The sequence below is a fragment of the Halichoeres trimaculatus genome, unplaced genomic scaffold (genome assembly GCF_033239565.1).
Source record: "Halichoeres trimaculatus isolate MK-OKI-2021-1 unplaced genomic scaffold, fHalTri1.1 fHalTri1_scaffold_21, whole genome shotgun sequence".
In the NCBI taxonomy this organism is placed as follows: Eukaryota; Metazoa; Chordata; class Actinopteri; order Labriformes; family Labridae; genus Halichoeres; species Halichoeres trimaculatus.
This window is the reverse complement of record NW_027437199.1, coordinates 11,561,720-11,575,965: the sequence shown is the minus strand read 5'-3', so window position 1 is coordinate 11,575,965 and position 14,246 is coordinate 11,561,720. Positions and strand designations below refer to the sequence as shown.

At 42.4% G+C, this 14,246-nt stretch overlaps 1 protein-coding gene across 1 annotated transcript in view; it reads left to right on the top strand.

Annotated features, from left to right (window-relative positions):
* The window catches only part of sema3aa (sema domain, immunoglobulin domain (Ig), short basic domain, secreted, (semaphorin) 3Aa), a 93,155-nt gene that overhangs the window by 75,369 nt on the left and 3,540 nt on the right, over positions 1-14,246 (top strand). The window contains exons 6-17 of the mRNA XM_074697746.1: positions 820-910; positions 996-1,115; positions 3,463-3,605; positions 5,580-5,694; positions 5,792-5,861; positions 9,561-9,705; positions 9,803-10,022; positions 11,251-11,342; positions 11,458-11,499; positions 11,730-11,887; positions 13,239-13,306; positions 13,409-13,560. Coding sequence (XP_074553847.1) covers positions 820-910; positions 996-1,115; positions 3,463-3,605; positions 5,580-5,694; positions 5,792-5,861; positions 9,561-9,705; positions 9,803-10,022; positions 11,251-11,342; positions 11,458-11,499; positions 11,730-11,887; positions 13,239-13,306; positions 13,409-13,560 — 1,416 coding nt within the window. The remainder of the gene's footprint in view (positions 1-819; positions 911-995; positions 1,116-3,462; positions 3,606-5,579; positions 5,695-5,791; positions 5,862-9,560; positions 9,706-9,802; positions 10,023-11,250; positions 11,343-11,457; positions 11,500-11,729; positions 11,888-13,238; positions 13,307-13,408; positions 13,561-14,246) is intronic.

Below are 14,246 nucleotides of genomic sequence, written 5' to 3'. Positions count from 1 at the left end.
GTGTAACGTGACACCAAAGCATCCACGCCATCTTCAGACACGTTTTTCTGCCGAGCACAGCAGTAATCCTTCCCGTCATTGATTCTCCTCCCGTCGATGTTTTCTTTTGTGTAAAGAAGCAGAAAAAAAAGGTGTCACTACACAGTCTGCTGCTGGAAATTGAACAACCTCTTCCTCACCATGAAAGTTCAATAAGTCATCCTGATAAAGGCCCACAGGTTAATCAATTGAGCAGCATGGCGTCTGTAGTCCAACAATAGGGAGTGAATCAACTGTTTGCACCACACTGCAAAAACTGAAATCTTATCAAGTGTTTTTGTCTTATTTTCAGTAGAAAATGTCTTTTTAGACTTAAAATGAGCCACATTTAACTGACCAGTCCAGAAAAATGTCTTGTTTCAAGTAGAGATAGACTGATATGGATTTTTTGAGGCCGATACAGATACTGAATATTAGTAAGCAAGGAGGCCGATAACTAAGTGAAAATTTTGGTGTAAAAATTTTGAACAATACAAACTCCAACACTTATCTGCAATCAAACGCCTTTGAGCATATGTTTATTTAACAGCTCCCAGGCTAAGCAGCATGTTTTATAAAGTTAAATGAAAACTTAAAAAATAAATAGCTAAAGTTTTCAACAGTAAATTAAGTTTTACAAAAATGTCTATGTAACTGTAATAAAAATGGACAGAATTAAGTTTGTGCTGCTTTTTACAGGCATATAATGCTTCTCAATGAGACGTTGTCGTAATTTGAAACACAGGCTATAAATGTAACTTCCCTGGCCTCTTTCTGAACTCTGACCCTGTCCACTCACAGGACAACATCTTCCGGCTCCCCTCGCATTTCGAGAACGGCCGCGGGAAAAGCCCCTACGACCCTAAAATGCTCTCAGCCTCTCTCCTGATTGGTGAGTTTGATCACGGGAATGAAGAACACGCACTCACTCCAGAGTTGGTCACTTGTTCCTGACTTTGCTTTTCTCTCGTTGGCAGATGGCGAGCTGTACTCTGGCACATCTGCTGACTTCATGGGGAGGGACTTTGCTATTTTCCGTACCCTGGGAGACCATCATCCAATCAGAACGGAGCAGCATGATTCAAGATGGCTCAATGGTAAACGATAAGAGAGCGGAGTCTCTTCTTTATAGCAAATTACTGTGATGATAAAACACTATCCTGAAACTGATCTATGATCTAAAAATATGAATACACTAGAATTTAATAGAATAGAATAGAATAGAATAGAATAGAATAGAATAGAATAGAATAGAATAGAACAGAAAATACTTTATCCCTGAAGAGAAATTCAGGAGTCACAGCAGCAATCAAAAATACAAAAGTAAGAAAGTATATAGAAAATGCAAAAAGGTCCATAAGAAGATAGATGTTAACAGCTTGTCCATCATTCTCCAGTCAGCGAGTCTCCACCTCCACTGGGTCCAGGAAGTTCTTCTAATGTGGCGTTGGTGTCCAGTGTTAGCTCAGTTAGCCATGTCTGTGAATAGCATGATGCTACTCTGCCTTCTGGTATTCCCTCTGTTGCTGGGTTAGCATAGCTAGCTCGTCCATCTTATTGAAGATAGATCTTACGTTCCCAATAACGATGAATGGAAGGACATGTCCATGTCGTCACTTCTTAACTCACACCTGAGAACCAGCACGTCGTCCTCACCTCCTTCTCCTCACCTTGTTGGAAAACATCCGGCCCCGCACCAATTAGCATTAATTTAAAAAAAATGCAAGTTGATTGGGTTTGTTAGGGAATTTGGAAGTTTTTGGAAGTATTCTGCATTTTCTGGGTGTCATCCTCATTGTTGACTAAAATATTTTGCCCTCTCTGAGTCTTTAAGTGGCAGAATGCATCTACAAGCAAATGGTGGAAGCTAATCGTGCTCAGACTGCAAAAGCCAGATAACATACATTTCCAAACCTCTAAAATTCCAGTAAAATTTCACTCTTCAGCTTACATTAACCTCATCCATTCAGCACTATATTAAAGGTAAACTCTCGCCATTGTTCAGTTTGGAGGAAAAGATAACAGACATTCAAGCATTTAATTCTCCCACAAGCTTCAAGTCTCCACTTATTCCCATTCAGACATCAGATACCACAGCCCATTCATAAACTCTCTGGATTTGCCTGTGTGAGTAAGATTAGCGCTCCACTGCGGGTTATTGACCGCTCAGTCTGTCTGGCTATCTGTCGGCACCGCGGAGGACTCAGGGAGCCACAAAAGGTCGGTTTGAACCTTTCCCTCAAGCTGTGCCATCCCTTTCCCCCCTGCTTTCCCACACAACTAATCCGCTCTCAGCTGTTTTCCTGGAGTCGAGTCGGATTTCACCCACTTCTCCTCCTTCTCCAGCCCCGTCAAAAAAAAATCACAAACAAAGTCCTCTGTGGTGCTGATTACTGTGACGTATCAATAAAGAGCAATTTGAAGGAGGAGTCATTGTTAGCACGCTAATCCCCATCGATCTTTCACCTTGTTCAAACAAATACGCCCGGGATTGTATCCATTGGGCCCTGCATAATCCAACTCCTTCACCACAAAGGAGGGATTGTAATTGCATGGATTACTGGGATGGGGGATATTCCATTGAGGCTTTATCAACAAGGTTACATTGAAGTGGGAGAGAAACTTGGGAATGAATCCTTAATAACAGTCGCTTCTAAAGGATTTAGGGTTAAACGGTGTCTTTGATTCATGCGATTTATTTACAAATCTCTTCCACCTTTAATTCCCTCTCAGCAGACTTTCAGCTTGAATTCAACCTCTACTGAATAAATTGGTCTTTTGTTGGTAGCAAAAGAAAAATTCTCCAGAGGTCCCACACCTGCACAGCACTTATAAATCTGCTCCCCACTTAGGCCACACTCGTCTTTTTCACAGCTACTCTATACCCTCAACGTCCACGGAGGCGTAACATGGCACTGCTTGTTTCTCTCCAGCTAACCCCCTGAGCTCTTTAGACCCCGGCTCCTTTTACCCGCGATGACGCCTCAGTGACCGCGGCCACTTGTCTCAGTCCCAACGCCCCAAGTCAAGAAATATCCCAAACCCTAAGGCCTCGGCTCAGCCCAGCGAACTTTGATTTCCTCTTTTGCTTCAAGCCCAGATAAATTCATTCAAGTGTTACCCCGGACAATCAGAGCCATGTGTGTTTGTGAGGATGTGGTCTAAAGATGGGGGTTATGGGGGATTTGGACTTGGAGCGCTCACTTGGGGTAAAGTCAGATACTGTGACACAAGGGTGTAAAGTGAATGGCTGTTATTACTGAGCCGTGACTGGAGAATATCACGGGGGATTGGTTTCAGAGGTGTAAATTAGGGTGAAAGGATGGTTGTTGGGGCAGGGGCGGGACTGAAGCGTTACTTTTTATGATTCATGAGTTTGGAAAAAAATGCTAATTTAACCATTTACATGTTGTTGTTTTTTAATTTGTGTTTCGTTTTCTGTAGATCCCAGGTTTGTAGGCATAAGCCTGATCCCAGAAAGCGACAACCCCGAAGACGACAAGATCTTCCTGTTTTTCAAAGAGAACGCCATGGACGGAGAGCACACTGGCAAGGCAACCATCGCCCGGATAGGACAACTGTGTAAGGTAACAACACACACAAACAAACAAAATCCTGGAAGAGTTTTTCCTTCAAGACTCAGCTTTTATTTCTGCCAGCTTTCCTGATCCTCTAAAATTGCCAGGGATGCATGATATAGATGGAAATGACCTGCTCCTGTAAGACAAGACTGAAAAGATAACTGATATTTTATTTTCTTTTGAAGTATGAGCCTTAGATTAAGTTAGTGAATATATAGAAATGTTCTTTGAGCAAAAAGTTAAAATCATTACTGTTGTCACTTTTGTTATCCCCTTAAACCCCAAATAGCAAAAATGCCCATAAAGTAAAACCCCAAAGTAAATTAGATGCTGTTCTTGAACACAAATTTTAACCTCATTACTCAAACATATTGTAACTACTGAAGTAAGATCACACAGAAATGTAATGTTTTTGTCTTCGCCTTGATTTTTCTTTTACGTGCCACATGGAAAAATGAGGATATGAAATCGAAACTTAAGTACGAGTACAGGGGGTCCATTTACACTATGTCATGCTCCAGGACATTATTAGTCCTGGAGGGATCGAGATTGACCGAGTTGGTCAAATGAGGTGTCAATCCACCAACAACTATACTCTGCAGTACTGGGACTTAAAACATCTCACTGAATCTACAAATCTCTGCATTTAGTTAAAGGAGTTGGTAAACCAAAAATGAAGAACAGTTCAGCCCATTTACTATCCATTATTTGAATGTTTTTACTGTGAACTGAATCACAGGCCCAGTGATGATTTTGTAAGTGATTTTGTAAAAGCATCACTGACATATTATTTTCCTGTCCATAATCCACAATCCAAAATGAGATTATCCACCCCAGATTCAATTGTTTTTAAATTCTATTTCTCAGTATCTGTTGTCGAGTCAGAATTTCCTGGGAGAACATGAATCCATTTATGACACTTAGACCAAAATGACCTATGATGAACCCTGCCGACAAGTGTAGTTAACCTTTTACTGCCTGAATCAATTAACAATTATAAAAATAGATTGTTTTATATGTTTTTGCATTTGAGTATAGTACACACAATAGTTATAACTAAGTTATATTATTTATTTAGACATGAGAAGTTCTTCCCCTGACCTTTATATTGTGACAAAGTGGACCTGATACGATCCTTGGTATGTGTAGAATATGAATAAATGGGTAGTTATGAGATACAAAGGTTATTTCAGCTGCATCAAGACCTGACAGGCATCAAGGGGTTAAACAGCAAAAAGTGAGTTGTTCTGTCACTTTTCCTGAAGAAAACTCACAAGTCCGTATGTCCGTGCTTAAACTTGTGTCACTGGCGTTGTTGATCAAACTATTGATGTGTACGGATCATTTCATACAGAACAGCTAGGGTTACGTCTGTGAGGTAGTGGTTGTTTGGGAAACTGTTCCAAATACATCATTAACAGCTGAAATCCTTCATCTGTGCTTTAAGTTCACTGATTATGTCATGATTTGCTTCAGTATCTCTGGTAAACTGTTTGTTCTCGAATGAATCATCACTAAGACACTTAGCGTCGTTTTGGTGCTGATGCTAGCTGAAACTACTGCTGTTTTGCTTTTCTTCAACACATTTCTTTTGCATTTAAAACTTTCAGATGACAGACAGAATTCTTTTTGTTATGACACTTGTTTTAAAAATATTTCATAGTTTTCTGAAACAGTGAAAAACATCAGCACAGTTTCTCTGCATCTTGTTGCAGCTGCACTTTTTCTTCTTCTCTGTGTAAAAGCGTGTAGTGTCATCAGCCACTGCGCTGGTATGTGCAGGCTTGTTAACGAGTTAATGATAGCAACTTTTATTGGTTGTGTCTTTTTGGATTAAAATGTTTATTATGGTAATAAAAAACACAACAACAATGAATTCAGGTTTATCATTGGTCCAATGCTTTTCATGAATCCCTAAATCTTGAAACTTAGCTTCATGTTGCAGCAGAGCTTTGAGCTGTTTTTGTGTTAATGTTGCAGAATGACATGGGAGGTCACAGGAGTCTGGTGAACAAGTGGACCACTTTCCTCAAGGCCCGGCTGATGTGTTCAGTGCCAGGAGTAAATGGCATCGACACACACTTTGATGAACTGCGTAAGTGTCATGTTTTATACTTTGGGAGAAGCTTTTTCCAAACATCCTTTAGAGCTTTTCAAATCCTCACTTTCACCCATTGTTGTGTTGTTCTCAGAGGACGTTTTTCTCATGAGCTCCAAGGACCCGAAGAATCCAGTTATCTACGCTGTATTCACCACATCCAGGTAAATATCAGCTCAGATCTCTTCATGAAAAAACTCTAAAATGTGCTTTCAGGCTCTCAAATAGCTTCACATTCCCTGGTAGCATCATATTTGTTCTGTGGATTTGTTGCCAGGAGATCAGAGCAGCCATCCTGGACAAGTTATTTCCTCTGAAGTAAAAAAACACATGCTTCGCATTTCCTTTCAGAATTTCTTCCCTCTCACATCCTTTATCTGTAATTTCCTTACCGTTTAAATGGCATTGCAGGATGCAGGCAGCTAAGCGTGGCCCTGTCAAATTCCCAGACAGTGCTGCCCGTCCTGTAATCCACTTACAGGTGTCTTACGGCTGCTTTCCTCTGCTGCCGACATCTCAGATTGGAGATTGCTTTTAGCTGATTCCCCTCTTTTTTCCCCACTACCTGTCCCCCCTCCCTTTGTATTTTTTCCACTGAAACCTTGGCAGAGGATTGTGTGGAAATCAGATTATGGAGCAGGAGGGAGCAGGAGAAACACGATATTCACTCAACGGGAACGCTTGTCTCTCCTGCTGGCCGCCGCCCCAGCCTTGAATAGGGATTTTTTTATCCAGAGGGCGGGTGTGGCTCTATTGAAGCATGTGAGGAGGTGAAGGCATGGTTGAAATGGCACAGATGGTGGCACTTATCATGATGATGATGATGAATATGCATTTCGGGAAGGAGGAGGGGGTATTTTGTGTCCAGTTGTGCCTCCGAAACACTTTGAAAGGAGGACAAACACTTCACCATCAATCACTGCTGATGATAAGACTGACTGAATAGAAGAGCGAAGCAAGCCGAGTTTATCAAAGCATGAGGTCTCTGCGTGGAGGTGTGTGTGCACCTACGCAACCACATGTGTGCCCAGACTGACACACAAACACACATCCAGGCTTCAGAATTCAATTACAGGGCATTGAGGAATTGGAGTGCTTTAATTGGTTTTCTAAGTGGCCGGTTTTTAGAGATGAATAGAGCAGCGATGCAGAGGGACTGGCTTTTAATATCACTGCTTAATGAGGCACAAAGACGCTGCCACAGACAGATCAATGCGGGATTGTGCCCCTGTTTGTTTGTCCGTGCATTCCTATGGGGGGTGACAGAATTTGTGCATCCGTCCTCTATCTGCACAAACACATGTTCGCCCTTCTTCCTGCACGCAGATAACGGAGCGTCTTCCTTTTCTCGCCCCTGAAGTTAATTGAATTTCTCTGTAATTAACATTTTCAAATGCTAATCCATTCATCTTCCGCGCTTTGGTGGGTACTGCTGGCTGTGTGTTTGCCAGCCACGTCGCTAATTAGCCCGATACAACTTCCCATCACAGTCAGCAAGACACAAAGGGCGGCCTGAATCTTACTGAAGCGTTTGGTTCCTGCAAACGCAGGGATTTTCTGTCCAAATTAAAATCTGTCATCTGTGGAACGTGACAAAAAGCTGATGAATAAATGATTTTTTGAACAAATTGTTCTCAAGTTCATAATTAGTACTCATAAAACAGATGCTCCATCCCATATAGCAGCTTTAGAAGTCGATGTTACAGCGAGGTGACTCTGTACAGTCTGCAAAAAACTGAAATTTATCAAGTGTTTTTCTCTTGTTTTAAGTAAAAAATGTCTTTTGGGACTTGATATGAGCCCCTTTCACCTGACCAGTTAAAAAATTTTTCTTATTTCAAGATATTTAAAGACAAAAATGAGGTCTGAGTTGCTTGTGACGAGTAAGAAAATCTGCAAGTGGGGTTAAAAAAAAAGTGTTTGTATTAAGACTTTATTCTCATCTTGACATATTTTTCTTACCCCACTGGCAGATTTATATTCTTGTTACAGGCAGTTTAAACCTCATTTTTGTTTTTAAATTACTTTAAATAAGACTTTGTCTGAACTGGTCAGGTGAAATGTGGCTCATATCAAGAATAACAAGACAACTGTGTTCACTTATCAAGTGTTTCTATCTCCTTTTAAAGGTCCCATAATATTCTCATTTTCTGCAGTTTAATATGGATCATTTGTGTCTTCATGAAATGGTAATAACATGTTTTGGTCCAAAAAGCCAATAAATCAAGCACAGCAGCATTGTTTCCAGGCTCTCATAGCCCCTCTGTTCAGAACGCTCTGATTTAGTGGGCGTGGCCTTCATATGTAAATGAGCCACTGCTGATACCGCCCCGCTCTCACGTGTCACTGGGAGCGGCGCCATGAGCTCCAAGTGCACAATGTTTAGAAAACAGCGAAGCTCTTTTATCATAACATTACAGGCTAAAACAACAGGCCAACCGCAGCTACAGTTAGCATCCTGAAGCTAACACAGAGACAGGGGGGACACTGAGGAAAAGCTCTTACATCTGCTCCACAGCACACAGCATTTAAAATACTCACATTTCATTTGTCCATTTCATTTGTACTGTCCAAAGTTGGAAAAGCAGTCGGTCGTGAAGTGATTAGCACACACATGCACAGTTTTACTGAGTGTAGCTGGAACATTTCCTTGATAAATGAACTCTAGCCACTTGGTCGTGTCTTCTTCAGAGATGGGAAGCTTATGCATGGAACTATGTGGCTGTTTATAGCTAAAAACAAAGCAGTGATCTCTCCAGCAGTGGAGAGGGGAGCGGGCAGGAAGGGGGTTCAGGGGTATCTGCTCCGGTGGACCAATCAGTTCAGACTTGCTCCTGAATGGCCAAAAAAAGGGAATCGCTGACGTCAGCAAATCCCCAAAATCCACCCATCTGGCCCAAAATCCAAACAGCTCGTTTTAGGTCAGGATTTTACATTCACACGCACTACAAAGTGCAGGTTTTGTCATTAAATATCACATTTTGTGGGCTGGGAGGAAAGCCAAAGACCCACAAATTTCACTAAAAGACTTAATAAAGTGATTTTTGCATAACATGGGACCTTTAAAAGTAGAATAAAGTCTTAACACAAGTAACTTTTGTCCAGTTCCATTGGCAGATTTTTTTTCCTACTTGTTACAACCAATTCAGAACTTATTTTTGTCTTTAAATGACATTTTTCTGGACTGGTCAGGTGACTGTGACTCATATTAAGTCTAAAAAGACTTTTTCTACTCAAAATAAGACAAAAACACTTGATTAGATTTCATTTTTTTTGCAGTGCAAACTCTTTCAGGTTGTATATCTTGGAGCAATCCAGGAAAAACTCTGAGATTCTCCATTTCTCATGAGTCACAGTTCAGTTCATTGTCTCCTGGATGACCTGGGATCCAGCATGAATTTAAATATAATCCACATCATTTCCACAAATCGATCGCCCTTCCCTATTTTGGAGCTCATCTGGCAGGAGAAAGCAACAAAAATCCACCCATCTGGCCCGAGCAAACGCTCACAAAATATTGAAGGGGATTTCAAATGTGCTCCAGGTCCAGGTCTCCTGGTTTGTTGGTGGCGTGCCCACATTCCTGTCTGTTCTCAAGAGGCTGGAAGCAATCACAGCGAAGTTCCAATCTGTCAGTCCTGTACTTAGGTAATGACAACCCTGCTCCCCTCTGTCTTTGTGCGATGAAGGGTCATTTTGTTGTCTTTCTTCAGTATTTCACGAGCTCTTAATCCTCGCCCCTGTGACTGATCGTTTATGAATCCTTTTTGTTTTTCTTTGTCGTCTCATTTCACCGCCCTCGCCCTCCCTTTATCCTCTTTTTCTTTCCATCTCTCACCTCCTCTCTTTTTTCTCCTCCACAGTAACATCTTTAAAGGCTCAGCGGTGTGTATGTACAACATGGCTGACATCAGGAGAGTTTTCCTGGGTCCCTACGCCCACAGAGATGGACCAAACTACCAGTGGGTGCCTTTCCAAGGGAGGGTGCCCTACCCCCGCCCTGGAACTGTGAGTCAAACTAAATAGAAGATTTTTCACAAACCAAGAAACATGAATCAGAAGCTGTCAGTTATTTTTAACCCATCTTTTCTGGTGTGACTCTCAGTGTCCGAGTAAGACATTCGGAGGATTCGACTCCACCAAAGACCTCCCTGATGATGTCATCACCTTCGCCAGGGGCCACCCAGCAATGTTCAACCCGGTGCACCCGATAGGTGGGCGTCCCATTATGGTGCGGACGGATGTGGACTACCAGTTCTCCCAGCTGGTGGTGGACAGGGTGGAGGCGGAGGACGGCCAGTATGATGTCATGTTCATCGGGACAGGTACACAACAGAGCAGTGTTATACTGTTGGCGTCAGTTTTTGTCTTTAAACACCAGTTTCTGACAAACTGTTGGATTTAATCAAAGTTAAAGTTACTCTGAAGTTTTTTGTTAGCTTTATTGCCTTTATAAGACAGATCAGCTGACGACATGAGGACTATAGAGAATGGGGGTGGGGCGTCAGTTGAAGAAAAGAGCTGATTCCACGTGAGAGTTCGCTCTTCAATACCTGGGGATGTACTTAAAGAGGGGTATCATGTTTTGTTTTAGGCCTCATACTGTCCCTCTGGTATCATTGTTGTGGCTCTACATGGTTTACATCTAGAAAGGAAAACAAACTGTTTTTCTCACACTTGCGGTTTAGAAAACCAGTATTTCAGCTTCCTCATTTTAGCCACTGTCCCTTTAAGGCTTCCTGCTCCACAAACCCCCTCCTCTGTGATTGGCCAGTCAGAGCATGTCCTGTTGAGGGCAGAGCTGTGGGTAGACCTCGGTGTTTGAGGCCTGCCCCTCCAATGAATCTTGTGTGATGACCTCATTATTTCAGCAAATCATGTGAAGATAGTGAAAAGATCTTGTGCCAAATTTTTAGAACATCCTGTTTTTAGCAGTGTAAAGATCCAGTGATTACTGAAACATATGAATATGTAGAGGTTTGTAACACAGTACACATTTAGTATGAACATCCAGCATTGTCACTCTATATCTGTGTTTAATGTATTGAAGACCATTACACCCCCTCTTTAACCTCTTAAGACCCAGCGTCCACATATGTGGACATTACATTTCCACCTCTCAGACCCATGGCACTTCATTTTTTTAAACTTTGACCTATTAGCCTTAATTAGGGACACTGCCCACATCATCTTTTGGTGAAATCACAACATTACACCCATTTTAGTGAAAAAAACAACATATTGAAGTACAAAATCACAGTACTAACAAACAACTAATAGGGAACTCATAATAAAAATAATCAAACTTCCCATACAAAGACTAAATTTAGTTATTATAGTTATTAGGCCTTACTTATCCCAAATAGCAAGGTGAATTAAAAATTGAACACCAGACAAAAGCTTGAGTCTCAAGAGGTTAAGGACCTCTGTCTTACATCGCCAACAAGACATTGTCTACTTCCTACGCCAAAGCACAATCCTTGTCCAGGTATCAGTCATGCAAAGGAAACACTGATTTTCATAAACTGTATCTGCGTGTCTAAACTCTTCCAGATGTGGGCACCGTGCTGAAGGTGGTGATGATCCCCAAAGAGAGCTGGCACGACTTGGAGGAGGTGGTGCTGGAGGAGATGACAGTCTTTCGGGTAAAGATTTCAAACATTCAGTGTCAACAGCAGCTTCCATGTCCCTGAATGCCTTTTATGAAAACACAACTTGATCCGTGGAGTGAAGCAGCTGTTCTGTGTTTGTTTTGTGCAGGAGCCGACTCCCATCACCGCGATGGAGTTGTCCACGAAGCAGGTAAAAACTCGCCTGTGTGCATCATAATTCGCCAGAAAGCTGATGACAAGGCTAGACTAGAAAAAAGAAGGAACTACTGGTCTCTTAAAAAAAACACGTAGATCCAGATACCTAATCACCTACTGAGAACCAAACCCACAACAAACCTCAATTTAACAAGAGCCTTTCCAGCAGAGCCGCTCCGGAACATTAAATTTTTACATCCTTGCTCTTTTCTTTCGCTCCCACAGCAACAGCTGTACCTTGGCTCAGCTCTGGGCGTATCGCAGATGTCTCTGCATCGGTGTGAGGTGTATGGGAAAGCTTGCGCCGAGTGCTGCCTGGCCAGAGACCCTTACTGCGCATGGGACGGCACCGAGTGCTCGAGATACTTTCCTACCGCCAAGAGGTAGGAGCACAAAGCAAACAGATCTCTGACCTTATTTATCCTCGGGGGTTTTTTGCTGAGGCTGCACTCGTCTTTTCAGCAACATTCTCTGTTTACACCTGGGAGTTATCAGTGCACCTGCAGTCGCAATTGGATTTAACAATCCAACTTCTCTGACTTCAGACCTCCACTCGCCTATTAGAGGGTGCTGTGAGAGTGAAAAATGCACACAAGCACATGGTACACGCCAAAACATCTAAACATGGAAGTAATCTAGAGTGGGATTATTACAAAAACACCAAACACACTCATTAAAAACACTCACAGGGTTAGTGTGCATGCCTAAAGCAACCTGGGCTCTAACCTCTGCCAGTAACAGTTGTTCTGAGTTGTGATCTGTGACCGAACTGCCAAGATGCTCAGGGTCATAAAGACGCACGTGAATATACATCCACATGAGCACACACACACTAAATTATATCCAACAGGAGCCGTCTGACCGCTTCACCCCACAGCCAGGAGGTATGAACATACACACCCTCAAATTACCCTCTTCTGGATCCAGTGGGATTAAGCTGACCACTGCAGCCCTAACACACACACTCACACACACACATCCCATTCATCTAGAACTTCTCACACTCACAGAAGTAGGCCAGTGGGTTTTTACTCCAACTTGGCGGGGTTACAGAAGAGGTGGCACGCCCTGCGGTTAAGACCAGCTCTCCTCAACTCTGCAAATATTTTCCCTACCGGAGCGAGATGCAGACAGCCGGCCCCGCACGTGCTCAGACGACCAACAAAGACAGGAATGCTGGGACAGGAGACAGGAAGACGAGCATCAAAATATGTTTGGAAAGAGATTGAAGCTGCCTTTGAGATCTCACATGCATACTTGCAACTTCAATCCATCTGTTCCTTTTTTTACTCTACCTGCTTCCACCCCTCACCTTTGGCTCACCTTCACCCACAGCACCCATCAGCATCTTTTTTAACACAGCAGGGCAGGGAGACACTTTCGCTGTAAACACCTCTCCATCACACTGAAAAACAGCACACTTTCACATCCAGAGGACAAAGAGTGGGGCTGTTTTACAAGACACTTCAAGGGTGAAACAACACTGTACACGTTTCATTACAACGGCTCATCAGAAAGCAATGAAGCATGCTGTTTCATCGCTCTTTAGGTTTAAGTTTCTTACAATCTGCCAGGTTTTTTCTGGTTTAACAGAGAAGTGAAGGTTGAATAAATACCCACTTTCTCGAACCTGATGGCTGAGGAGCATTTTAAAGAAAAGTGCAGGGTAACATTGCCCCCTAGTGGTTGAAATTGAGCAGTACAGAGAAATTCATCTTTGGTTTTCATCCTCAGGCGGACTAGACGGCAAGACATCAGAAACGGAGACCCTCTCTCCCAGTGTTCGGATCTACAGCATCACGGTACTTTAATGACCACACACACACATACACACACATTTCTCTTCTTCTTATCCCCACATTTCTCACTCCACTCCTCTTGTGTGTTTGTCTCCACTTGAGTAGAAGACATGGATGGTTTAGGCGGCGGCAGCGTGGAGGACAGGAGTGTGTACGGCGTGGAGAACAGCAGCATGTTCCTGGAGTGCAGCCCCAAGTCTCAGCGAGCGCTCATTTACTGGCAGCTGCAGAAGCCCAACGATGACCGCAAGCATGAGGTGTGAATGTGTCTCTTGGTGGATCGACCCCCCTCCCCTCAGCTCTGGCTGAATGTGTGAAATCCAGCTGGATTTTTGAAATTCCACAGTAATTCAACTTCTGCAAACAAAACACTGAGTATCTAGCAAGACTGCACTTCATAATCTGTGGGTTATCCTGCACTGACCCCGAGCATGTTTTATTGAATGTTTTTGGAAAAGGGAAACATTTGACTTTTAATCCTCAGCACTTTCCCCTGCAGACTTTTCTTTAACTGGTCATTTCAGGTCAGAAACACAATCTATGGAGGTCAAGTTTTAGTAACCAAAAATGAGAGTTTATTAGATTTAAACTTTTACAAAAAGTTGTTTTGATATTGAGAGGAATTCACAACTACATCAGAGGTGGTGTCCTCACGTCTCACTGCCTGTTTCCAAATACAGAATACACTCAGCTGATTGTGAGTTTCATTAAGTTTATGCAGGTGTTGTTTTTGCTCTGATTTCTTTCTCAAGTTTCTTAAGAAAAGATTCATCGCTGAATACAAGAAATGTAACAAGTATGTTTTCATGACCTCACTGACTGATTTTTTTGCTCTTAACAAGAAGTTCAGTCATCACTTTTATCTTCTAACTTTAAAAAAAGACGCTTTTCTGGATGTTTCAGGTGAATGTGGCTCATATCAAGTCTAACATGTTTTATTAAA